Source organism: Oryctolagus cuniculus, chromosome 5, assembly GCF_964237555.1.
Source record: "Oryctolagus cuniculus chromosome 5, mOryCun1.1, whole genome shotgun sequence".
Taxonomy (NCBI): Eukaryota; Metazoa; Chordata; class Mammalia; order Lagomorpha; family Leporidae; genus Oryctolagus; species Oryctolagus cuniculus.
In genome coordinates, this window is record NC_091436.1 from 92691926 (window position 1) to 92719029 (window position 27104).

Consider the following 27104-nt stretch of genomic DNA (forward strand, 5'->3'; position numbering starts at 1 on the left):
GGCCTGGCCACTTTCTAGTATATGATGAATTCTCAATACTGTCTGCTGAAATGCAATGGAGGGAGAGTCGCACCAAACCCAGTATTTGATATTTAGGAAAAGAGATAGCCTTCAGGCCCTGACAGCCATAAGAACTGCATTCAAAATAGTCTTTGCCATGCAGTAAAATAAAATAACTGAGGAAGAAGATTTGGGGTAGCATGGAAGATAGCTTCTACACTGGATCATCCTGGAACCCTGGGAGCTACAGGTCTGAGATGTGAGTACAGGGGGCAAAGCAGGATTCAGCTCCAAGTCATCCTCCCTCAGTGGGCTTCATGGCGCAGCACATTCCATATGGCAGTTCCTGGGTTTGAATCCCTTCTTTGTTTTTGGTTTTGTTTTTGGTTTTGTTTTTGTTTTTGACAGGCAGAGTGGACAGTGAGAGAGAGAGAGAGAGAGAGAGAGAGAGAGAAAGGTCTTCCTTTGCCGTTGGTTCACCCTTCAATGGCCGCCGCAGCCAGCACACCGCACTGATCCAAAGGCAGGAGCCAGGTGCTTCTCCTGGTCTCCCATGGGGTGCAGGGCCCAAGGACTTGGGCCATCCTCCACTGCACTCCCTGGCCACAGCAGAGAGCTGGCCCGGAAGAGGGGCAACCGGGACAGAATCCAGCACCCAGGCCAGGACTAGAACCCGGTGTGCCAGCACCGCAGGCAGAGGATTAGCCTAGTGAGCCGTGGCGCCAGCCCCTTCTCTGTTTTTGATCCAGCTTCCTGCTAATGCATATCCTTGGAGGTAGTAGATGATGGCTCATGGACTTGGTTCTCTGCACCCACCTTGGAGACTCAATTGGAGTCCCAGATTCCTGGCTTTCACAGGCATTTGGGGAGTGAAGTGGTGGGTGGAAGATTTCTCTCTCTCTCTCTCTCTTTCTCTCTCTCTCTCTCTCTCAGTGCCACTCTGCCTTTCAAATACATTTTTTAAAGAGACCTCTTGACTGGCCTCTCTAAATATTACTCCTTCCCTGTCTCTCAAGCTCCTTATATTGCTTTGTTTGTCATCATGGTTCTCGTCAAAATCTGACTCTTATTATGCATCATCAGTCTATTGTCTGGTCCCCACTGGCATGTAAGATCCACAAGACCAGAATTCTATGGAATTCACATAATCTATAACAGCACCAGGCACATGGTAGTCTCTCGATAAATATTTGTTAAAATATAAAGAAAGCAATCACTTTTTCAGGAATCAATGAATCTAATTGCTGCTTGTTTCTACTTCTAAGGCTTTAATACGTGATGTTCTTAGTTCTTGAGCCAATAGTAGGAAATGAGATGAAACTAACAGCGACTGAAAACACAGCTGCCTGGGTCTTGAAGGGATGAGACCACCCTAAAGTCGAGCACTGGTGTTTGTCACAGTGACTTAGATCAAGACCTCTCTGTTCATTTATGTTCATTCTCCACTGATTCATCATTTACTCATGTGTTTATTAAACTGCTAAACTAATGTGACTTGAGCAGCTACCATGTGTCAGACTGTGCTGGGTGTACTGAGGCCACAATGCTTCCTTCAGGCCACACATCCACAGAACGTAAAGTGACAAGTGCTGTGGCAGACCTGGGACAAAGAGCTAAGTGATTGTAGCTGTGGGATAATTAATTCTTAGATAAGAAGGAGTTGCCAGGAAATATTTCACAAGTAGCTGTTTAAACCGTGACATGAAGGACCATGGGAATATTTCTTAACTTAATGGCTTAGTTTTCTCATTTGAAAAATGAGAAGTTTAAAATGGATAGTCTTTAAAATACTTTCTAGTCCTAGAATTCCTTGAATGATGTCTTGTAAGATGTGCCAAGCACCTCCAGGCATGCTCTGTGAATATGAAAATTAGGGTTGTGGCAGAAGAATGTCCTCATGCTTCCCAAAATACGTAGTCTTAGATAATACCAGTTTACCTGGTAAAATGTAGAAAATTATGGAAAACTTACGCTCAGTTTTCATTTAAGTGTTTTTTCCTAAATATTTCATTAACTTTAAATATAAATGGCACAATTCATTGGGATCTACCCTAGTTCATTTCTAAAGATTGTTAAAACGAATGTGCTTAACTCTCCCACACCAGGGAAGAAGACAATAGGAGCCGGTTAATTTCAACAGATTGCTCAGATCTGGCTAGGCCACCTACAGGGAACTCTAAGAAGATAACTCCATGCCACTTCCCGAGTATGTGTAAGTGGGGCAGCTCCCAACATTCCCAGGGCTGCACTGTGAACAATGCTATGTCCAGTGGCCTGTCAATGCTCAACAGACTGGTTATCATGAAATGTGGGCTGAGGGCTTCTTCAGAACAAGGGCATGCTGTGGTACTGTGTCTTTTTCCAAGTATTTAGGACACAGATCAAATGGCCTGAAATTCCCATAATCATTGGGACGGACTGGTTTTGTTTTTTGTATTCTAAACTTACATCTTTTTTTTCCAGGCGAAATGAAATTAAGTACCAACAATTAACGATTGATTTGACAACTGTTCTAGTCAAAACAGACTGTTCATGTGTTGTTTTTCTTGTCCCATTAAAAATTAACACTGGCTATTACTTTTGATTAAATTTCTGACTAAAAATGCGCTTCTGGACCTCGATTTGTTTATTAAACAGCAGAAAATATGTTATATATCTGAGGGACTTTCATTGCTTTATACAGTTTGGTGTTTGCTATTTTTTAATTTTTAAATTTTAATTGTTAGTTTTTAACAGATTTGTTGTGATTTGTAAGCACAATTCTAAAACCATAATGAAATTTCCTTACTCCCTCCCTTCTCCCTCTCTCCCTCCCACCCTCTTCCCTTCTCCCTTTCTTTTTTTATTGTTCTTGAGATAGTATATTTTAGATTTACATTATAGTAAAAAGACTTAATACTTCACCAAATAAGAAATTGAACAAGTAAAAAGCAAAAAGACCCTAGTCTAGTGGGAATATAGACAACAGCTATAAGCAGTAATTGAATGAAAAAATGGCCATTTCACCCACATACAGTAAATTTTAAAATAGCCACCAATCATTAAAACTATATTAGTATAACACTCTTAACCATTGGTTTGACAAAGGTATAAAACAAAATTTTACAAAACCACATTTGCAGCAATACTGACACACACAGATATTTCTTTCTTCTTTTTCTCTCTTTCCTTTTGATTTATTTTTTAAACTTTTACTTCCCTCGTATAAGGGAGGACATGTGGTATTTGTCTTTCCGGGTTTGGCTTAAGTGGAGCAGACAGGACTTAAACCAGTGCCCATATTGTATGTCTGTGCAGGAGGCGGTTTAACCTACTATGCCACAGCACTAGTCCTGAGAACCATTTTCAGTTTATCTTATAAGATTAACCCTACACTAAGTTAAGAATTCAGTAAATCATAATAAGAAAAAACACTGTCAGTCAACAGTAGAGACAAGTGCTGTAAATGATCACTGAATCTCAAGATGTCAATTTCACTCCTATACATTACATTTTAGGTACTCTGTTAATTACACAAGTCAGGGAGAACATATGGTATTTACCTTTTGGGGACTGGTTTATTTCACTGAGCACTGCAGTTTCCAATTGCATCAATTTTGTTGTGAAAGACAGGATTTCTTTTTTTTAACCACTGAGTAGTATTCCACAGTGTATATATACCATAATTTCTTGATCCAGTCATTGGTTGATTCACAGTATTTTGGCTATTGTGAATTGAGATGCAATGAACATGGGAGTACAGATAACTCTTTCATATGCTGAGCTCATTTTGTTAGGATAAATTCCTAGGAGCTTTGCTTTTGTTGTATAAGATTGCTTTAGCTATTTGAGCTCTTTTGTGTTTCCCTATGTATTTTAGCATCAGTTTTTCTAGCTCTGAAAAGAGTCATTGGTATTTTGATTGGGATTGCATTGAATTTACAAATTCCAATCATGAACATGGAAGATTTTTCCATTTTTTATGTCTTTTTCTTTCTTTAATGTTTGTAATTTTCATCGTGGGGATTTTTGTTCTCCTCGGTTTAATTCATTCCAATGTATTTAATATTTTGTAGCTATTGTACGTGAGATTTATTTTAGAAGTTCTTTCTCAGCCATGACATTGTTTGTATATACAAAAGCTATTGGTTTTTTGTGTTAACTCTATATCCTACAACTTTACCAAACTCTTTTATGAGTCCCAATATTCTTTAAGTGTAGTCTTTTGGTTCCCCTCTATATATTATCATGTTATCTACAAACAGTGATAGTTTGACTTCCTCCTTCCCAATTTGTATCCCTTTGATTAATTTTTCTTGTCCAATGGCTCTGGTTAAAATGTCCAGGACTATATTGAATAGTAATGGTGAAAGCGAGCATCCTTGTGTGAATCTGGATCTTAGTGTAAATGCTTTCAACCTTTCCCCATTCAATATGATGGAGGTTTTGGGTGTGTCATAAATTCCCTTAATTGTGTTCAGGAATGTTCCTAACTTAAGCAAATGTGCCCAATTTGCTTAAGGCTTTCATCATGAAAGGGTGTTGTATTTTATCAAATGCTTTCTCTGTATCTATTGTGAAAATCATATGGTTTTTGTTCTTAGTTTGTTCATGTGATGTATCACGTTTATTTATTTGCAAATGTTGAAACATACCTGCATACCAGGGATAAATTCCATTTGGTCCATTCTATTAGCTAGGGTTTTGTTTAGGATTTTTGCATCTATGTTCATCAGTGATATTGGTCTATACTTTATCTTTGTTGTGTCTTTTTTTTTGTTTTGGAATTAAGCTGATGCTAACCTCTTCAAAGGAGTTTGCAAGGATTACTCCCTTTGATTAGTTTTGAATTGCTTGAGAGGAATTGGAATTAGTTCTTTAAATGTCTGTCAGACTTCAGCAATGAAGCCTTCTGGTCTTGGGCTTTTCTTTGTTGGAAGGATGTTCATTACTGGCTCAATCTCCTTCTTGCTTATTGGTCTGTAGGTTTTCTATGTCTTCATGACTCAATTTTGGTGGGCTGTATGTGTAGGCTTTCTGATGAAAAATCAGCTGGGAGTCTAACTGAACATTATCTGAAAGTAATTTTGTATTTCTTTTGTGCACATTTTGAAATATTTTCTTTATAATTTATTGCTGAAAATTTGACTACAATGTGTTGTGGTTAATATCTTTTGTGGTTGTGTCTATAAAAAAATTCTATGTGTCTTGCATACTTGGATGTCACTTTCTTTCTCCAAATTAGGGAAGTTTTCTGTAATTACTGAATATGCCTTCTAATCCATTTTCTCTTTCCACACCTTCAGGAATTCCTGACTGAAAATTTTCAAAAGATTTCACTTCTAGCTTGGATATTCTTTCTTCTGCTTTACCAAGTCTGATGTTAAGGCTTTCCACTGTATTTTTTATTTGACATATTGATTCTTCATTTCTAATATTTCATTTTGATTTCTCTCAATTTCATAAGAAAATTTTTCATCCATGTCATGTATGGATTTCTTTACCTCTTGAATTTGTTTCTCATTGTTTCTGAGTAATCCTACAACTAATTTTTTGAATTCCAATGTAAGCATTACATCAATCTCTTCTTCTTCACATTCCAATATTGAAGTGTTGCTGTGTTCCTTTGTTGGGGTCATGTCGTCTTCCTCCTTCTTGTTTCTTGAATTTCTGCATCTATTTTTAGGCATTCATGAAAATATTTGTTGTTGTTTTTTCCTCTGATGAATTTTATTGTTGAACTATGCCTCTGTGGCTTAGAGGAGTGTCTGCTCCTTCAGCGAATACCCAGAGGCATGTGCTGGTGTGGCCAGGGAACACTGTTCAGTGCTCCAGGGTGGGGCATGTACTCAGGGTGAAACACAAGTTGGGCATGTAGATCTCCTCTCTTGTCAGCATGGGAGAGGGTATGATCACCTCTATTGGCATAATCACACCCTCACCTCCTTGCTTCAAAAATAATCAGTGCCTGGTGTTAGTCCCCATTGGGTGCAATACTCATGTGTGCTGCTGCATGAGCCACACAAAGGATCTGTCCAGTCCTCAGGATGAGTGCAGATCCTGCTGCAATGACCTGCTCCCGGCAAGCAGGGAGCTCTGAGCAGGTGGAGCCTCACACAGTGGTTTCCCTGAGACTCAGCTACACACTGTGCCCTTTTGTGCAGTCACAGAGTCCCCACGGTCTCAGCACACAAGTTTCCCACAGTCATGGGGTGCCAAGGATCCACTCCACCCTCTCAGCCTATCCCATCCATCGAGAAGCAGAGATGGTCCCAGAGCCAGCTGCCTGTGGGTGCTCTGCCTAGACAGTTTGAACCCCTGAGTCTGTGATATGTGGAGAGGTGGGGTCACCTCACAGTCCTACATGGATGCCCAGACCCCTGTCAATCCTCCCAGCCAGACTCAAAGTCAGTGTTGAACATAGATATTTTTCCCCCCTCTGGTAAAATCCCTGGATCAGATGTGTGCACATTTATTTATTTCTGTTCTGAGCCTTAGTATTTCTTGCCTCCTGCTGATTGTGGGTTTGGTTGGTTCTCATTTTTCTAAGTTTTCAAGATGCATCATTAAATCTTTAATTTGAGACATTTCTTTTTTTTAGTGTAAGCACTTAATGCTATAAACTTCCTTCTTAAAATTGCTTTTGCTTTATCCAAGAAATGTAATATGCTGTGCTTCCATTTTCCTTTATTTATTTCAAGAAAGTTTTTTATTTCCTTTTTAATTTCTTCAATTGATCATTCAGTACCATGTTGTTTAATTTCTGAGTATTTATGAGTATTCCATTCTTCTTCTTCTTGTTGATTTCTCATTTTATTCCTTTATGATCTGAGAAGATACATAGTATGATATCAATGTTTTTAAATTTGTTGATATTTGATTTGTGGCCTAATATGTGATCTATCCTAGAAAGTGTTCCATGTGAAGAATGTGTATCCTGTAGCTGTTGGATGAAATGTCCTGTAAATGTCTGGTAGGTCCAGTTGCTCAATAGTATGTTTCAACACTGATGTATCTTTATTGATTTTTCTGTCTGGATGATCTGTCCATTGATGAAGTGGGTGTTGAAGTCACCCACTATTATTGTATTGGAGCCTATCTCTCCCTTTAGTTCAAATAGTATTTGCTATATATGAGTGGTCTTGTGTTGGATGCATATATATGATTGTTATGTCTTTTTGCTGAATTTAACCTTTTATAAACTATAATGTCCTTCTTTATCTCTTTTTACAGTTTTTGATTTAAAGTCTGTTTTTTCTGATATCAGGATAGCTATGCTGCTCACTTTTCATTTCCATTTGCCTGATATATCTTTATCCAACCCTTCACTTTCAGTCCGTATTTATCTGTTTGTGCAGTGAGTTTCTTGTAGGCAACATATAGTGGGATTATGGCTCTTTACCCATTCAGCCAACCTAGGTCTTTTGGATGGTGAATTTAATCCACTTACATTCAAGGTTGGTATTGATAGATAAGAAGTAAGACCTGTCATTTTGTTGATTGGATAATGATTCTACCTGCTCTGTTAGTGAATTTGGTGATGTCATGTGGGATTTCAGTTGGTAGAATCTCTTTGAATGTCAATTTGACAAAATTCTCCAAAGTTGAAAACTTACAGAGCATTAGGTGAGATTGAGCAGAGCCTTACTGGGTGGGGGTAGAGGTGAGGGAGCTGGGGTAGCCCTAGCAGGGTAAGAAAGTACCCACACTAAAGTAAGAGTAGGCACAGGGGGTCAAAGGGTAAGTAGGGTGAGCTTTCTCATGTGGATGGGTGGCAGGAACATCAGTCCACTGTAGTGCATCAGAGTCCAAATGAGATGAGAATTACATCTGCACAATGTGGTGGCAACTTGGCACAGAGTGTCAGAGAGCAAGTGGGGGATGGCCCTAGGGCTGGGGTGGCCTAGAATAAGTCATCTAAAACCCAGTGGAAGCCCAGTGCAGGGATTCAGAGCCCTAATGAAGTGAGATGGGTGTCCACACACTGAGGGTTGGGAGAGGGGAGCCACAGGATATGAAGAATATCACATAGGAGGAATGATCAAATTCATCAATATCACATAGGAGGATTGATCAAATTCATCAATATCACATAGGAGGATTGATCAAATTCATCAATCCTTGCATATTGAGGATAATGTGATACAGAATTTTCACTATTGGAGACTGGAGTTATAGATGTAGAAAGAGAGAAGACTAGAATGAGCCTCATAATGTTAGTTTGGAAATTGAGATACTGATGTGAATTCATAGTTTTTAGTAGGCAGAGATAGATATAGAAAAATATGATGTAAAGTATATAAGTATATACATGTAAGTGTGTGTGTGTGTGTGTGTGTGTGTTATACACATATTTGCTAGCTCTGTCTACTGAAAAGGCATAGGAAGAATGACATTTCTAATGCAACGAGCACTTGTTGTACCTGTATATTGGTTTCTAAATACTTTTCTGTAAAATTAAAAAGAACCAAAAATCCTTAAATGGTTGATACTAGGGCTGAGACAGGGAAAGTAAAAGCCTATTCTTAACATCTTGTTACCAAGAAAACAAGGAAGTACTCATATAAAGATGAACAAAGCCAGCTTGAACTGACCAAATATGGGATAATTTGAGCATCAAAATAAATAATGATACTGATGGATTATAACCTATTGAATAAATTAGGAATTATGAGTTCATAATGATACATAAGTATAAATAAATTGAAAGGTTGAAGAAGGGGCCTGTGCTGTGGTGCAGTGGGTTAAAGCCCTGACCTGCAGTGCTAGCATCCCATATAGGACCTGGTTCAAGTCCCAGAAGCTCCACTTCAGATCCAGCTCTCTACTAATGTTCCTTGGAAAGCAGCGGAGGATGGCTTAAGTCCTTGGGCCCCTGCAACCATGTGGGAGACCCAGAAGAAGCTCCTGGCTTCAGATTGGCTCAGTTCCAGCCGTTGCTGCCATTTGGGGAGTGAGCCAGCGGATGGAAGACCTCTTTCTCTATCTGTCTCTACCTCTCTCTGTAACTCTGTACTTCAAACAAATAAAATAAATCTTTTTAAAAAATTATTGAAGAAGTGGATAAATACATGATTTCCAAAAACTTTCTCACAAAATCCTTATTAATTATAAGGGGTAAAGAGTCCGTGTAGAAATGAAATCAAACAAAGTTAACACCAACAGTAATCGGACAAATGGAAATCCTGCACCACGTAGTATGGTGTACAGAGAATACCATAGTCAAACTCCTGGGATGGCTGTCTAGGTGCACACATCAATCAGATCACGAGGGAACTTCAGACTAACTGCAACTGAGAGACATCTACCAAATAACTAGTCTTTAATCTTCAAAATTAGGAAGAAAAGCCAAGGAAATTGTCCAGATAAACAGAACTAAAGAGAAAGCTAAATGCAACATTTGATCCTGGATCGACTCCTGTTACAAAACTGGTGATATTTGAATGGAATTGAAGATGAATAATTAATCCATTTTAATTTTGACAGCTATATTTGTGGATGAATAGGAAAATGAACCTGTTTGTAGGCAATATGTAACAAAGTATGTTGAACTGGGGCATCAAGTCAGCAACTCATTCTCATATGGTTCAGGAAATAAAAGTCTTTGCAACTTTTCCATATGTTTGAGATTGTTTCAAAATAAAAAGATAAAAATGCACATAAAAATACCACTTTATTTTTATAAGGAAGATATATATATGTATATATATATATACACATAAACATACACAAGAAGGTTTTTATTCTATAGATAGTTACTTCCATATGGAAAAAATGTTATTATATGCATGTTAATGTCTATGGATGCCTTGCAGCAAAAGATAACATGCAGTAAGAACTCCATAAATGGAAGCTTGTTACTTTACTGCTATCATTCTTCATTACATAGAATCCAGCAAGATAACAGAGCCCAAATGAGCTGAAGAGGATGTTCCCAAGGGGTAGGTCAGCTTGGCTTTAGCAGGACATCAGTACGGGGACTGGGGTCCCACAACAAAGAGTCACAACTGAGTTCAGTACTCAAAATCAATTGCACAGATGCACAGTGCCTTCTTCTTCAGTCTATCAACCCAGCTTTTCTTAGAATATGTGTCTCAGGGAGCCAGCGCTATGGTGTAGTGGGTAAAGCTGCCACCTGCAGTGCCCACATCCAATACGGGTGCCAGTTCAAGTCCCAGCTGCTCCACTTCCAATCCAGCTCTTTCCTATGGCCTGGGAAACAGTAGAAGATGGCCCAAGTCCTTGGGCCCCTGCACCCACATGGGAGACCCAGAAGAAGCTCCTGGCTCCTGGCTTTGGATCGGCACAGCTCCAGCTGTTGTAGCCAATTGGGGAGTGAACCAATTGGGATGGAAGACCTCTCTCTCTCTCTCTCTCTCTCTGCCTCTCCTTCTCTCTGTGTGTAACTGTGACTTTCAAAAAAATAAATAAATCTTTAAAAAAAAGATATATGTCTCAGAAGTCAGTTCTGGAACTCATTGTGAAGGGAAAGGTGATCTAGTACCAATAGTTCCCCACCTTGAGTAGACATTACAATCATTTGGGGAACTCCAAAGATGCCCAATCTTGGCTCCAGACTTAGAGATTCTGACTTAGATCAATCTGAAATGGGGTCTAGGCATCGGCATTTTTTAGAAATTCCCTACATAATTCTAGTGTGCAGCAGGGTTAAGAACCACCTTGACAGTGGAAGATGCACATTTGGTCTGAGGAACCCCAGAAATGGACTCTTGAAATGGCTAAATCAGTGCTTCCCAAATACTATTCATTTACAGTCTAATTTCATGAGTTCTCACCACATCAGTGTTCCATGCATGCTATTAAATATTTCTCTTCTAATTTATCACATTTATTATAAAAATAATTTTTAGTACTATAAGTTATGGCTTTATATGCAAAATCAAGATTTCTTACCATAAAGAGAAGATAAAATACCAAAATTCTTCCCAAAATACCAAAATTCTTCCCAAATGCTATGACACTAAAAATCTAATTTTTTAGAAAAAAGCAATAGAATAGGAATAATAAGCCTCATCCATTAACACAGAGTGAATACTTGAACATTGGTTCTCCCATGGGATTAAAACTGTGGTGAGTCATTTATAAGTGGCACCATTGGTTTGGATCTCACCTATATGGAGGGGAAAGTGAAGTTCTAGGCCAGCAAGATGGTAGGACTAACATGTTGTACAAAAATGAAAAGGTCATAGGAATTATTTAGTATTTCTAATCAAAATATAGTTTGGGCTGGACTTTGTGGTGCAGCGGGTTAAGCTGCAACCTGCAGTGCCAGCATCCTATGTGGGCACCAGTTCAAGTACCAGCACACTACGTCCAGTCCAGCTCCCTGCTAATATGCAAGGGAAGATGGTTCGAGTGCTTGTACCGCTCCACCTACACGGGAGACCCAAATGAAACTCCTCGCTCCTGGCTTCAGCCTGGCCCAGTCCTGGCCATTGTGACCACTTGGTGAGTGAACCAGCAGATGGAAAATCTGTCTCTGCCTCTCCCTCTCTGACTCTGTAACTCTGTCTTTCAAATAAATAACATAAAATTTCTTTAAAGATGTATTTATTTATTTGAAAGTCAGAGTTACACAAAGAGAAGGAGAGGCAGAGAGAGAGAGATTCAATCTGCCAATTGCCCGCAATGGCTGGAGCTGAGCTGATACAAAGCCAGGAGCCAGGAGCTTCCTCCAGGTCTTCCCACATGGGTGCAGGGGCCCAAGGACCTGAGCCATCTTCCATTGCTTTCCCAGGTCACAGCAGAGAGCTGGAATGGAAGTGGAGAAGCTGGAACTTGAACCGGCACCCATATGGGATGCTGGCAATGTATGCGGCGGCTTTACCTGCTATGCCACAGCGCCGGCCACAAGGTAAATCTTTAAAAAATAAATAAAATAAATAAATAAATTTGAGGGCCAGCAATGTGGCTTAGTGGGTAAGGCTGCCGTCTGCAATGCTGGCACCGTACTGATCCAAAGCCAGAAGCTAGGTTCCTCTCCTGGTCTCCCATGCAGATGCATGGCCTGAGGACCTGGGCCATCCTCCACTGCACTCCTGGGCCACAGCAGAGAGCTGGACTGGAAAAGGAGCAACCAGGACAGAATCCAGCACCCCAACCGGGACTAGAACCCCGTGTGCCGGCACCACAGGCAGAGGACTAGCCTAGTGAGCCACGGCACCGGCCACTCCACTTCCAATCTAACTCCCTATTAATGGCCTGAGAAAAGCATTGGAAGATGGCTGAAGAGCTTTGTCCCCTGCTCCCCATGTGGGAGACCTGAAAGAAGTTCCTGGCTCCTGGCTTCAGAACCCCATCTAGGGAGTGGACCAGTGGATCCATGTCTCCTTCTCTTTGTGTAACTCTGACTTCCAAATACATAAGTAAATATTTTTAAAAATAGTGTAGAGGCTTTTGTTCAGTAAAATATGTCTTTGGCATATGGTTTTGTTCAGCATAAAGTGGTTTTAGCAAGTAACTGTGAATGGGTTCCTGGTACCACTGTGAACTAAAGGTAGAAAAATCAGCTGTGGTCATCGGTTCAGCTGCTGGGCTGTCACCTACTCGGCCTTCCATTTTGCCCCAGTCACACCCACATCCCCAGTCCCTAGCTACCTCTACTTGAAATCAGCAGGACATGCCAACAGTCTGGAAAGCTCTGACCAAACAGTTCCTGTTAGGCAGTTTTCACACAGGGGTGCCCACTTCAAGCCTACCTCTACCTCTTCCTTCTTTCTCCTTGGTTTTTAAGGAACTCCTACTTCTGGAATTCTAAGACTCTCCTGAACTCAGAATCCAAGGAGACAGCTTTCCCAGGCAATATTTTAAAACAGGATAGGCTTTCTCTCCCTCTTTCTATTCCCTTGGCCCTCTTCCCAACCCTACCTCTGTACCTAGGAGCTGAGTGTCTCATACTAGCCAAAGCTACCCCCGCCTCATCGGTGCACCGCGGGAAGGACCTATGAAAACAACTAGCCTGGGAAAAGCTGTTGACCCCTGTGGGATAAAAATAATCACTGAACTTGAAGTCAGAGAAAAATTCCTAACCTTTCTGATTTTGGTGTGCTAACCAACAACTCTTGTCTGGTCCAGCTTCAAGACTTGGGTAAGGAGAGTGGTGAAATAGAGTGGATGAAAGCCCTTTTAAAACTGTAAAGTGGCATGCACATATTAAGGATCACTATGAAAATGAGGCATACAGTATTTACATCAAACCAAGACTCATGTATTACAAATAGGACATGTTTCTAGCTTAAAACAAAGGTTCCCAACTTCAGCCATATGACATTCTGGGCTGGATGATTATCCATTGTGACAAGCTGTCCCATGCATTGCAGGTTGTTTAGCAACATGCCTGGCTTCTCTTTGCTAGATGCTAGCAGCACCTACTTCCCAGTTGTGACAACCCAAAGTGTTTCCATACTGCCAAATGCCCCCAGGAAGAAAATTGCCTCCAGTAGAGAACCATTGCTTTGAAAGTCAGGAAGCCCCTTCTGGAAGGCAATGTATTTCTAGAGAACTATACTAAGGTACTTCAAAAAGTTTATGTAAAAACTAATTAAAAGGTAAGTTTATGTTAGTGAAAAAATTTTTTTGAAATCATGCTTAGTGTTTTCATAATACGCATTTTCCCTAAACCTTTTGAAGACCCTTTGTACTAAAATAACCAGAAATCTGCATGAATCATTGGGGATTTTCCCCCTAAAAGCAGGACATTATAACTCGTAAAAGCTGAAAATTACCATAATGTCCAACAATAAAGAATTGGTTAAAATCATGATGGTGCAGCCATTAGACAGGGTGCTACACCAGAGTTAGGTTGCAGAGGCGTGGAGACTCAGAGTGTTCAGCATTCACTCTGTATTTTCAGCTTCACTGACAGGTAGAGGCTGGCTTGCCAGCCAACTCATTGATAACAGAGTGGGATCAAGTAGATTATTTATAGGTCAAAACAGTTATAAGTGCATGCGTCATCTTTCCTGTCCTTTTCGCAGCAACCATGGAGACAGTGTGTTGAAGCACCCTGGATCTCTGAGTCACTACTTGGAGGAGAGCTGCCCTGGTCAGCTATCTTGCCCATCGTGGCATTTGAATTATCAAGAAAAACAGAAATTGAGACCCTAAGTTGCCAGAATTTCTTTGTTAAGCATGTGTAGCTTCTTCCAACTAGCACAAATAGTCATAGAAGATTGAACTACAGAAAACAAAAAGGAAACAGTGGCTACATTTCAGTGGTGGACTAACCAAGGATTTATTCATTCATTCATTTCAGTAGGGATTTACCAAGTCCATGGATATCAGCACTGTGAGAGATACTGGGGTTTAATGATGAACATGATACTAGGTACACCTTGGAGAAGCTCACAATTGTTCCATATATTAGAAGAAAATGCATATGGGCTGTCTTCATATAAAAGCTGACAAAAATGAAGGCAAGGGAAGGGAAGGGAAGGGAAAGGGAGGGGACGGGGGAGGGGGAGGGAAGGTCCTAAATACCAATAGAAGAAAATTCTGCTTTTGTGGCCTGAAGTAATAGAAATAACTGGGCACGTCCTCCATTTCCCTTTGATGGTGCATATTTTGTACAATTTTGTACAATCTAAGGTTAAAAACACAGAGCTCCAGGATGTCCTGTCATGACTGCACAAACACATGAACATGGTTTGTAGAGGAGATTTCATTAGATTCTATAAAAATGTCACCTCTGTTTAGAACTAGATGCCTGTAATCTTTCTGCCCTATTTGCTGCATGAACATTGATTATTTTAGATCAAAGAAAACAGAGGAAGCCACTCACACTTCCCTAGTGTCTCTCTCATTAAAATTAATTATTTTCCCAGTTCAGTCCTCTTTGTTCACAATCATGTCCAGTGAGAGAAACAGGTCTTAAGAAACCCAATTATGTCGGAGGCAGTTTCAGAATCAGATAAAAGGGCTGGGTGCTGGGGCTTAAGAAAGATTTGGCTGGAAGTAACTTCCCGTTTCCCATAACCTGCCACATTAAGCATTCTCTTCTTTGGGATTCATTTTGAAAGCATGCTGTATTAAACACAGATATTTTCCAGTCTTAAGCTCTGAGATTGGAAAGAATGAGTATGATTCAAGAAAGAATGAAGCCATTTTCTGTATTACGTTCGAGCACATGATTTAATTACTGAATCAGCCAATAAAGGAATAACACTCCATCCAGTGAAGTATTGTGGTAATAGCGGGCAGCTGCTGGCTTCACTTGCTTTTATTTAATGAACTTATAAAATACATAGAAGTAAGAGCTTCAAACAGAAGCATTTGATTCTCGGGTCACTGGGGAAAGAATATTGATTATTATCAATGCATAAATCATGCCCAATTTAATGCTTCAGTAGAAATTATTTCACAGAAAGGACCTTGACAGCACAGCTTAATGTAATTTATTTTCATTTCCATTTGTTAATAGAAAATAAGAACTTTGTGTTTCAGAGACAAAAATAATGTCTTTAAAGTTTCAAAGGGGTGGTAACAATGAAAAATTAGTGCCATCTCTCACTCACAGGCTCATCCTGACAGAACAGGAGAGCAGTGATTTCACACAAATCCGAGAGGGAGCTGGATAACGGGTGCCAAGCCACAGTCAGATAGCAGGAGGGCTCCTTAGCATTGCAGAGCACAGTGGGGCGACTGCAGTTCATGGCCACCGATTACATCTCTGCCGAACAAATAGAAGACAGGAGCTAAGGCTCCGATCACAAAGCAATGACGCAGAGGGAACCATCAGCCTGATCGGATCAGAACACATTGTATGTATGTATTGGAATGCCACACTCTGCCCCTAACTATGTATAATTATTGTTAAAAAATGGTTTAACTTTTGAAGTATGGTAAATAATAAATATTTGAAAAAATAGAAAGAACTTGAGCCTCAAGACGCCTCTAGAGATCCAACGCTCCCTGTCCCTGACTTGGAACTTTCCTGCTTGTTCACCATGGGCTTGATGGTGCTGTTCATTTGTACCTGGAAAACAATGACAATCTCTCGACCCCACCCCCCGAGAGATGCAGAGCTGATGGTGCCCTTGCTGCGACTGAGGCCGTGGGAGAGGCACAGGAGGGTCTTTCCCAGGGACAGGGGAATGGTCTGTGTCTGACTTTTGAAGGATCAGGCAGCTGGGCAAGACCTCAGGACACTGGGGACTGACAATGAGATGGGAGCTCACCATGCCTTCATGCTGAAGGCATGAACAACTTGAATAATATGCAAAGTTTTTATTACTATAATTTTTACTTTCCAGGGAAGCATTGCCTAATATTTGCTGTACAATTCTGTATGCTCATTATAGAAAATACAGATCACATGAATTCAGCAGAATAAAGAAAAGTTTTAAACATACATATTCCCAACCCTGCAAAGAAATGATCATTGTTAATACTTTTAAGTCTGGCATTCTAGACTTTTTTTCTTGTTTATATATTTAATGCTTTATTCAAGGTATACATTTTAATTATTTTCAATTTAATTTTAAAATTTCAGTAGTATTTTTTTTTGACAGGCAGAGTGGACAGTGAGAGAGAGAGACAGAGAGAAAGGTCTTCCTTTTCCGTTGGTTCACCCTCCGATGGCCGCGCTGATCGAAGGCAGGAGCCAGGTGCTTCTCCTGGTCTCCCATGCGGGTGCAGGGCCCAAGCACCTGGGCCATCCTCCACTGCACTCCCTGGCCACAGGAGAGAGCTGGCCTGGAAGAGGGGCAACTGGAACAGGATCCAACACCCCGACTGGGACTAGAACCCCAGGGTGCTGGCGCCGCAGGCAGAGGATTAGCCTATTGAGACGCAGCACCGGCCAAAATTTCAGTAGTATCTTTTTATATCACTATGTAATATTAGATTGCTGTGCACTGTGCTATTGTGTAGCTATGTTCCTGTTGAATGAAATAAGACTATTTGTACTCTGTTATCATTTTATTCCATTATATGTTATCCCATAAAAAAATCTTCCACCCCTATCTTTATGCACTTCTTAAATTCCTTACTCAAAATAAATATGAGAATTAGAACTGATGTGCCAAAGAAATATGTTTTTCCTGCTTTTTATCCATATGGCCAAATATTCTCTAGGGGTGAAGCAGCCTGTAAAATGCCCCCAATGTCCTCACCTGTATTTACGGCCTCAAAAGCAGATGCTTGAGGTGGGATAGACTGATATCTCTACTCTGTAGTCACAAAAAGCTAAAGACATGTCAACAGCCCAGAAGTGAGCTGGAAACTTCAGCTTTGGGATGACTGTGGCCTTAGCCAACCCCTTCCGTTGTAGCATTGAGAAAGACTAATCCCTGGACTCAGCTAAGCTGCACCCAGATTCCTAACCCAAAGAACTTGTGATGTAATAAATGTTTATTGTTTTAACTTGCATAAATGTGCTCTCCAAAAGATTATCCTAAATATGTTTCTACAGTAGACTATCCTGATAATATCTCAAAAATGACATACAGGGCTGGTGCTGTGGTGTAACAGGTAAAGCTGCCACCTGCAGTGCCCGCATCCCACATGGGCACCGGTTCAAGTCCCAGCTGCTCCACTTCCAATCCAGCTCTCTGCTATGGCCTGGAAAACCAGTAAAAGATGGCCCAAGTGCTTGGGACCCTGTACCAATGTGGGAGACCTGGAAGAAGCTCCTGGCTCCTGGCTTCAGATTGGCCCAGCTCTGGCCATTGCAGCCAATTGAGGAGTGAACCAGCGGATGGAAGACTGACCTCTCTCTTTCTCTCCTTCTCTCTCTCTTTCTGCCTCTCCTTCTCTCTCTGTGTAACTCTAACTTTCAAATAAATAAATATTGAAAAAATTACATACATATGATTTCATTTCTCCCACATGCTCATCAACAATGTGCTTTTAAATCTTCTCTAGGCTGTTTGCATTTCTTTTGTTATTACCAGATCTTAATATTCCTTTTTTTAATTGAATTGCTATTTCACCTTCTTTGCCCATTTTCCTAGGTAGAGTTTATCTTTTTTCTTGCAAATATAAAGGTGCTTTATACATCAGAGATAGTTCAATGTCCAGTTCCACCCCCTAAATACACACACATGTACTCACAACACAAGCACATTAACTTTCTATATTTCTATTTCCATTTTCTGTATTTATTGAAAAGATCTTTTCCATTGGGGCCAACATGGTGGCTCAGGGGGCTAAGTCACTTCTTGCAACACTAGCATTCCTATCATTGTACCATCTTAAGACCCAGCTACTTCACTTTTGATCCAGCTAATGTGCCTAGAAGGCAGCTGAGATTGATCCAAGTACTAGGGCTCCTGCCATCTATGTGGGAGACCACATGGGAGTTCCTGGCTCCTAGCTTTGGCCTGGCTCTGACCTGGCTGCTGTGGGCATTTGGAGAGTGAAGTAGTGGAAAGAAGATCTCCCACTTCCCTCTTTCTTTCTGTCTCCCCACAAACCTGTTACTCTGCCTTTCAAACAAATACTTAAACTTTTTTTTACAGAGTATGTTTTGTTTTTCTGTCTTTGATATTGTACCTTTAAACTTTTCTTGCTTTTAAGGCACATTAATATTCTCATATTTTCCTCTAGTGTTTTTATAATTTCAATATCTATAAAAAACAGTTTTGCAGAATTAAATTTGATGCAAAATGTAATTTTCTGTTTTATTTTTCTTCCATGACAATCTGATGGCCTAATTCCATTTATTTAATGGTTTTTTCACAATAAGTTCAGGTATACCAAACACATTATATTACTTTTATGGTCTACAGCCACTTCTCCTTTTGTTGCTCTTTCAGTGAAATTTTTCTTAGGCATTTTTATATACTTCTTATAGGTATTTTATCATGGCCTCCCAACTCCAATTAATATCTTTGCAAGAGTAGCCATGGCTAAATATTACAGTTTTCTTTATAAAGATTCTGCCTACTTCATTTTGCATTTGTTCCTGAAAATGGTTGGTTTTTTTTTTTTTTAACTTTGATTTATTATGGTTGTGGCAATGGTGGCTGCTTTGTTGATGGATTTTAAGCTCCATCTGGTGAGAAAGTAGTTAGTTTTGCTTATCATCACCAGTACCTGGTATTGTTCTTGACTTGACATTCACTTCTTGAACAAATAAGTGGGAAATTGCCAATTTTCCATTATAGTTTTTAACATGTCATTGATAGCATTTGGCAAGCAAAGGGAATGTATATAATTGCACTTATAATGTTATGTTTCTATACACATCTAAAATATCATTAGAAAGTCTATAATCTGAGAAAAAATCCTTTGAGCCTATATAGAAAGAATAATCTTTATTAAAAAAAAAAGGGCTCTTTCAAATCAGAAGATACCTCAAGAAGAAGTAAGCAAAGTACATTTGTAGATGATTCTTAAAAGAGAAATGCAAATGGCCAGTATTAGGAGAAAATAAAGACAAACAAATAACAGTAGTATGGGAAATTACTTGTATCCATTAGATTGGAAAAGACTTTAATGTTTGACCAAAGTTAGTGTTGTCACAAGCAGAGAAACAGGTAGTTTGTCGCCGTATCAATAGATGGGATTCTCAACTTGGCTCTAAACTTTCCCTCTGTGAACAACAGTCTAGAAACGCGTGTGAAAATTTAAACTGCTGATTAGTAGGTGACTCCATCCTGCTTTCAGTAATTTAGCCTTTATTTTACCTTCATCAAAATTTAAACCTTTAATCTTGAAATAATTACATAAGAATGTTCCTCTAGAAGAAATTAATAAAACCAGCCATTAGGGAGCCATCTGCCTGGCTTAATCATTTTGTGTTGTTTTCGCATGAATCCAAGTCACTGTGAAGTTTTTATTCTTCTCCTCGATTTTTTTCTCCTCTTTTCTTCCCTTTTGAACACAAATAAAATAAGAGTGTTAGTTTAAAATGTTAACAAATGGTGATCAAGAGTACTGAAGGGTTGGTTATTATTTGTGTGTTCAGACATTTATATTTCTTTAATCATGATTGTGATTCATAATTCATGTTTGTTTTCCCTCCTTTTTTAGGGAAATTGAATCTGCTGTGCTTTGCTGTCATTTGTGCACATTTGAGATCACTCCTTTCAGAACCTAAGCTGGAACCCACGCCAGTGGATGGCCTGGAGGTCGTGCCCAGGCTTACCCAGAGCATTCCAGATTGATGTGACGCCTGTTCACCCTCGGTGGCCCTTTTAGCACTTTGAAGCTGCAGCTGCCGATTTCCTTTCCCTCAGAAGCTAGGGTGGGACACCCTAGGAGACCCAGATCCAGGAGAACTCTCTTCTGTACACAACCACCCCAGAATGGATGCTCCTTCTTTTATGTTACCTGGAGACGATGCCAACTTACAAAGTGACTGGAGATGACTTCAGCTCAGTTCTTCAAGGTAGATAATTAATGAATCTCACAAAGAAGAGCAACATTCATAGATCCCTTCAATCATTCCTCTACACTGTATGCGTGGTGTGGCTTGTCAGTCATGGCACTGCTGCCATCTTTGATTCTAACTACATAGGTTTCTTCATGGTTCTTCTAATTGGAACCATGTTCCAGAACTGATGCGGAGCAAGTTCTGGGGATGTTTGTTCTGTTCTTCATTAGAGATATAGAATATTCCCCATTGACTCCATATTCCTTTCTTCCTCTCCCTCCACAGTAGGGTTTTTCAACCTTAGCACTGTTCATGGTTAGGGCGCGATAATTTTTGTTGTGTGTTGGGGATGGGCCTGTCCTGAGCATTGTATGTTGTTTAGTAAGTATCCCTGATCCCTAGCAGTTAAATGCTATCAGCGTTTTCTCCCTAGTTGTAATGAAAATATCTCCAGGTATTGCTGAATGCTCCCTGGAGGACATCTCTACCAAAGCACCAGGATTCAGTGCCCAGTGACTTGCTGAATACATTTGTGTACAAAGCATAACCTGGCATTATTAAAAAAAAAAAAAAGAAAAATGGAGACAAGGAAGTAGAAAGAAAGGATAGGAAAGGAAAGCAAAGAGAGGAAGAAAGAAAGAGGGAAAAATGAAAAATGTAGGAAAGAAGACCTAGCCCAATATCTCAAGGTACCCACATTTCAAATAATATACCATACTGACATAAAAAAAGATCAAATACTTACATTACAGAATTGCACTTCACAGTCAAAAGAAAAGAAAGGTCAACTTTCAATTCCTCTTAGCCCAACACACCACAGTGCCAGCCCTATTTGATCTAGATTTCTAATGGTTCAGCATATATATTTGGAAAGCTCTACTTTTATCTGAGAGCATACAAAGAAGTAAGTCCCATTTTCAAGTGGCCAGTGAAGAAGAGGAGCCAGTGAGGAAGGTCTTTGCGATTTGGCAGGGCGGTACCATGGCTTGTGATGCTAGGGCATGATTGAATAGTGCCACCAATGCCATTTGGTTTGGCTCATAACCTGTAGTCCACAGGCACCAAGAGCCCCTTGGCTCAGCGCAGCTGAATTAAGAGTGAGGCATTCTGATGAACTGGGTTTGATTTCTGGCTCTGGTTGTTGACTCCAGCTTCCTGACAACGCAGACCCTGGCGGCAGCACTGAAAACTCCAGTAATTGGGTTCCATGGGAGCCCTGAGTAGAGTTACTGACTCCTAGCATTGGCCTTAGCCCAACTCCAGCCTTTGCAACCATTTGGGAAGTAAAGGATAGGATGAGAGTTCTGTGTGTGTGTGTGTATGTGTGTGTGTCTGTCTGCCTTTTAAATAAATTAATAAATGAATATATTTTTAAACTGAGTGCAGTTCTGTCTCACCTCTTTCTGATGGCTTCCCATTTCATTCAAAATGAAGTCCTTTTGTGTGTGTAGCCTGCATTGTCCTACATGATGTGGTCTCACCTCCCCCACCTGCTCCCCCTTGCTTACTCTGCTCAAACCTCATTGGACTTGTACTTATTTCTCAGAGGAAAACAAAACCTCCAGAAACTTTACTCTCCATAGACCCACACAGTGGACTCAGTCCCTCATTCCTTCAAGTCTCTCTGCTCAGATGTTTCCCTACCAGAAGGGCCTTTGCTGACAACGCGTCTGTATGGGAACACCCCACCCCCATCGGGCATGCAGTGCCCTGACCTGCTTTTTTTCTGCTTGGCATCTATGTTTATAAATGATCTCCTTGTATTGGCCACTAGGTTATTTTCTCACTGAAAGCTGAGACTCAAAAGCCTTTTTAAATATCACTACTTTTCAAAACAGCCTAAACAGATTTTTTGCCCGTTAGACTGCCTACATTGCATACCCTGTGAAACCTCAGCTGACAGCTGTCGCTCATTTAAAAGACAGGGCCTTTCAGTTGGAAGGCCCAGAGCTGCAGCGAAGTGTCTGAGCCTTCTGAGCCTAGCACCTGTCTACACTGCTGAGTGATGTCACTGAGTCCTCTGATCCCCTGCCTCCCTTCCGCTTTCCCTTGGTCTCCTGGGCCTGTTCTTCTGGCCAGTGATACCGTCACCCTGCATCTCTCCGGGCTGTCTCTTGCCATGAAAGCCTTCCCCTTTCCTGCACCCTATCCAAGCACCCCCATAAAGCTTATGAGAAATGGCCTCGCCTAGTCTCATCTTTTTCCCTCATCAGCTCCCAAACAACACCTTTTCAACCCCAAGACCATAGCCCCTTTATGCATTTTTTCTCTCAGCTCAATGTAAGTTTTGTTTACTGATGCATCCTCAATACCTGGGACACACCTCCATCTTACAAGATTGTAGGAAAGTGAGACACATTCATTAGAAACCATACTCCGGGGGCTGGCATTGTGGCACAGCAGGTTAAAGCATCACTTGTGATGCTGTGTCCCGTAAGGACACTGGTTCGATTCCAGGCTGTTCCACTTGTGATCCATCTCCCTGCTAACATGCGTGGGAAAGCAGCAGAAGATGGCCCAAGTGCTTGGGCCCCTGAATCCATGTTGGAGATCCAGAAGAAGTTCCTGGATCCTGTCTTTGGCCTGGCCCAGTCCCAGCCATTGCGGCCAACTGGGGAGTGAACAAAAAGATAGGAGATCTCTATCTCTCTCCCTTCTCTTTCTCTGTAATTCTACCTTTCAAATAAATAGAAAGAGAGAAAAAGAGAGAAAGAAAGAAAGAAAGGGTGACAGAGAACCACATTGCCTTTTTTCCTGGACTTGTGAAAGGGAAGCTATAGATGTCCTACAGTCTTCTGCATTCAATAAATTATATGAAATAGTCAACACTTTATTATAAAACAAGCCGTCTGTTGTATGAATTTGCCCAAATGTAAGTGGCTAATGCACTTACATTTCTGAGCACATTTAAGGTAGGCTAGGCCAAGCTCTGGTGTTCAGTAGATGAGTTGTTTTAATATCTTTTATACTTATACTGATATTTCCAACTCGTGATGGTTTTATTGAGGGACAGACTCATTGTAAGTCAAGCAGCACCTGCATGTGTATTGTTGAAACAGCAAATGAAAGAATGGGCTGTCGCTGTTCTTCATTTCCCTTCCTCCTGGTACCATTCCTTTACCCTTCTGCCTCATTACCTCCCAGTGATTAATCCTCTTTCACAAGACAGCAGCAGATTATGCAGTCAGCATTATAGTGGGGCAGATAAGAGGTCTTGCAACAGAGAAGCCACTCCCAGATAAGGAAGAGAGATCCAAGTCTCAGTACTCACAGATTTAGGAGACATTTCTATTCTCCAGTCACACGCCCGGCCAGCCTTTCCTTTCTTCCCTAAAGTCATGAGTCAGGGAGAGGAGGGGAAGCTGGAGGGCAGGACACCCACCCTGCTGTCCTACTTCTTCCTGCTGCTCCTCTCTGTGGCTTGCTTCTCACCAAGATTTACATCGAGGCCTCACCCTCTTAGAAGAGAGCAAAACCGTCCGCCTGTCTTATGGACAATGGCTGTACTGGAGAGGAAATCAGTCTCTATCCTCTGGGGGCCCACCTCTGCATGCCCTGTGATATTTGCTGGCAGCTTTTCGTGTGTCTCCTCTTTGGGGAGAATGCTGAGCTGTGCATTCATTGATAAAACCTGAGGGGAATTTCAGTTCATGCGGCTTAGCCCTTCCCTGTGTTACTCAGTACATTCTAAACCCCTCTGAGAACTCACAGGGGTGGCTGTGGTTTACCTGGGTGTGTACTGTGCACCAGCCCACATGCTCTTTTCAACAGTTCATTCCCAAGGCCACACCCTTGACTTTGTCTTCTCTTTGAACTGTTCTCACAGTGACAGCTGAGATTCTAGCCCAGGTACCCTCTGTTCTCCACAGCGTCTTCCTGCTCTGACAGCTGCTGCTGAGCCCCTGGCCTCCTTGTGAGGACCTCCCAGATCCTCCTGATGTAGGCAGGCAGATAGGAGAAATTAATTAGATTTGTGATTTTCTTAGGCGGAAGACCACGCCTTCACCACGCTCCTGTGTGATCTCATGCCCCTACCTGACTCCACCTGTATGCCCACCTACCAATCAGGCTACGTGACCACGTCCCTTTGGAAGTGGATAAAAGGCCTGGAACACGGTGGGCCCAGCCCTTCTTTCGCCATTATTGACCTTTGTTGCCTTTTGCTGCCCCACGCCTTTAGGGTGCATGGCCTTTGGGGTGCGTGGCCTTCAGGCTGCCCGCCCTCTCTGCCTTCGCCTCGCTGGCTCCTGCTAAGTTGCTTGTGACTGTTCATAACCAAATGCTCGCTGCTCATAGCTCTTGGCCTGCTCTCTGCTTGATATAGGCCCCCACTTAATTTCTGGACTTTTCTTTCTCCCTTAAAGCCCTCACTCCCCTATACATTTCTCTCACTAGAAACTTACCATGCTGCCTGGTCTATTTGAGCCAGGACTCAGAATTCTTCTCTTAATTTGTAGCAAGAACCCACACAACTGATTAATTTCAGAAATATTGATAAGCAAAACGATTTCACCCTCACCCTCCTGGTGCACCTGGACCGCAGGATCGCCTCCTTGAATCACACCACCCGCACCTCTTGCCCTTTCTTCCCTAAATCGCTCCTCTGCCATACCTGTGCTTCCTGTCGCACCCAAACAGCCTCATTTTCTCTCTGTCCCTACTCCAGCATCGCGCACGTTCTAGATGGCACACTGCTGCCTCACCTCTACACTGCTGCTGTCTCTGCTGGTCTGCTCATCCCCTTGCAGCAGGGTGGTAAACGCTCTCATCTCCTTTGACTCTAAGGTCAACCAGTCTACCCGCAGACCAGTGGAGGCTGCACCCTAGAGGAAGCACCATCTATGAAATAAGAAGAAAGGATTCCCTACACTAGAGAAATAGGGCATAGAAAGAGGACAGTAGGAAGGTGGCTCAGGTGTGGGCAGTGGAGCGCAGGACCTTCAGAGTCAGCCACAGTGATTCTGAAGCGGCGCAAAGGTTGCAACGTGCAGGTAGCTGAATGATTGAGTGTGAGGAACCCCAGCCTTAGAGAGAGAGAGACACCATCATAAGGCAAACACCCTGGGAACAAGAAAGAGCTCTGAACAGAGTGGGTCAAGGCCAGGCTCCAAGGGAAGAAGAGGGACCTAAATCTCCAAATATCTTTTCTTTCTATGGTGACTGCCACACAAAAACCTGGTTAAAGGCAGAACCCCACCAGCAACTTCAATACAATGTGGTGTCCTTTCTGCCTCTCCTCGCCTGCACCCCTCTTCCTGAGGTCGGGAACAGCCAAGGCCGTCAGACCATCAGAGCCACCTGGTGGCTGCAACAGCAACTACAATTGCCGAGCCTGCAATGCCCCATTGGTTCCTTCCTACAGGTGTACACAACCTTGGGTAAACCTGAGCTTGAGTAACCCACGCAGTGCACAGTTTGATCACCTGGCAGTGGAATATGGAAGGGGAGAAACTTGGAAGGAAGGAAAACATTATTAAATGGAGACTTCCACTATTTTTAATACTAAAGGACAGGTGACATTTTATACATGTCATTCTGGTGAAAAAATGGACATATTATTTAACACTCCTCTCTTGGACTTCAGTTCCTTTTTTTTCCTCATCAAATCCTTCCATCTTTCCCATCATGAACATAAGTGAACTCCCATTCTAAAAAAAAGAAGTAAAATTTAAATGGTTATTCCTTGACATCACTCTCTTGTCTTTACAAAAAAAAATTTTTTAGGAGCTGGCACTGTGGCACAGTGGGTTACACCACCTGCAATGCTGCATCTCATATAAGCACACGTTTGAGTCCTGGCTGCTCCACTTCTGATCTAGCTCCTTGCTAATGCACCCAGTAAAGCAGCAAAGGATGGTGCAAGTCTTTGGACCCCTCCTCTGTATGGGAGACCAGATGAAGCTCCTGGTCCTGACTTTGGCCTGGCCCAGCTCTGGCTGTTGCAGCCATTCAAGGAGTGAACCAGTGGATGGGAGATATTCTCTCTCTCTCTCTCTCTCTCTCTTTCTGTCTCTCTCTCCCACCTCCCTCCCCAAGTAACTCTGACGTGCAAATAAATAAAATAATATATAATGTTTTTTAAATCCTGATATATTTATTTGAGAGGGAGAAGGAAAGGGAGGCAGGAAGGAGAGGGAGAGAGAGAGCTCCCATTTGCTAATTCACTCCCCTAATGCCAGTAAACAGCTGGGCCTGGGTAAGACTAAAGTCAAGAACCAGGAACTCAATCCAGCTCTCCCATGTGGATTTCAGGAATCCAATCACTTGAGCCAGTGCTTGCTACCTGGCACTAGGAACAGAGGCAAGCAACAAACCCCAGCATTCTAATGTGAGATGTGAACATCTTAACTACTAGGCCAAACACCACCCATCCTTTTGAAAAATTGTGGGAAAATATATGTAACAAAAATTCACCATTTTAATCATTTTAAAGGTATAGTTCAGTGAAATTAAACACATTCACACTGGTGTGAGCAACCGTCACTGCCACCCATCTCCAGAGCATTGCTTCTTCCCAACTCTGCCCCAAATGACCGGTAACCCCCAACTCTCCTCCCTTGGCCTTGGATAGCTGTCCTACTTTCCTTCTCTGGGACTATTCTCTTCCCACCTCTGGGCTTTGCTGGAGAGCCAGGGTAGGGGGATTTGCTCATTTCTAGGCAGTGGTAGAATATTTAGGGAATCTTCATTTCTTCTTTATAATTCTCTGATTTTTTTGCAATAAAATATGCTAATTTCATTTTTTAAAAAGAAGAAAACATTGATGATCTTTTGGAAAAATAGATGG

General features: G+C 41.5%; 1 protein-coding gene across 1 annotated transcript in view; it reads right to left on the reverse strand.

Annotated features, from left to right (window-relative positions):
- Positions 1–19713: 19713 nt before the first annotated feature.
- SH3BGRL2 (SH3 domain binding glutamate rich protein like 2) overlaps positions 19714–27104 on the reverse strand; it is a 159493-nt gene continuing 152102 nt past the window's right edge. The window contains exon 4 of the mRNA XM_070073842.1: positions 19714–19815. Coding sequence (XP_069929943.1) covers positions 19729–19815 — 87 coding nt within the window. The 3' untranslated portion in view covers positions 19714–19728. The remainder of the gene's footprint in view (positions 19816–27104) is intronic.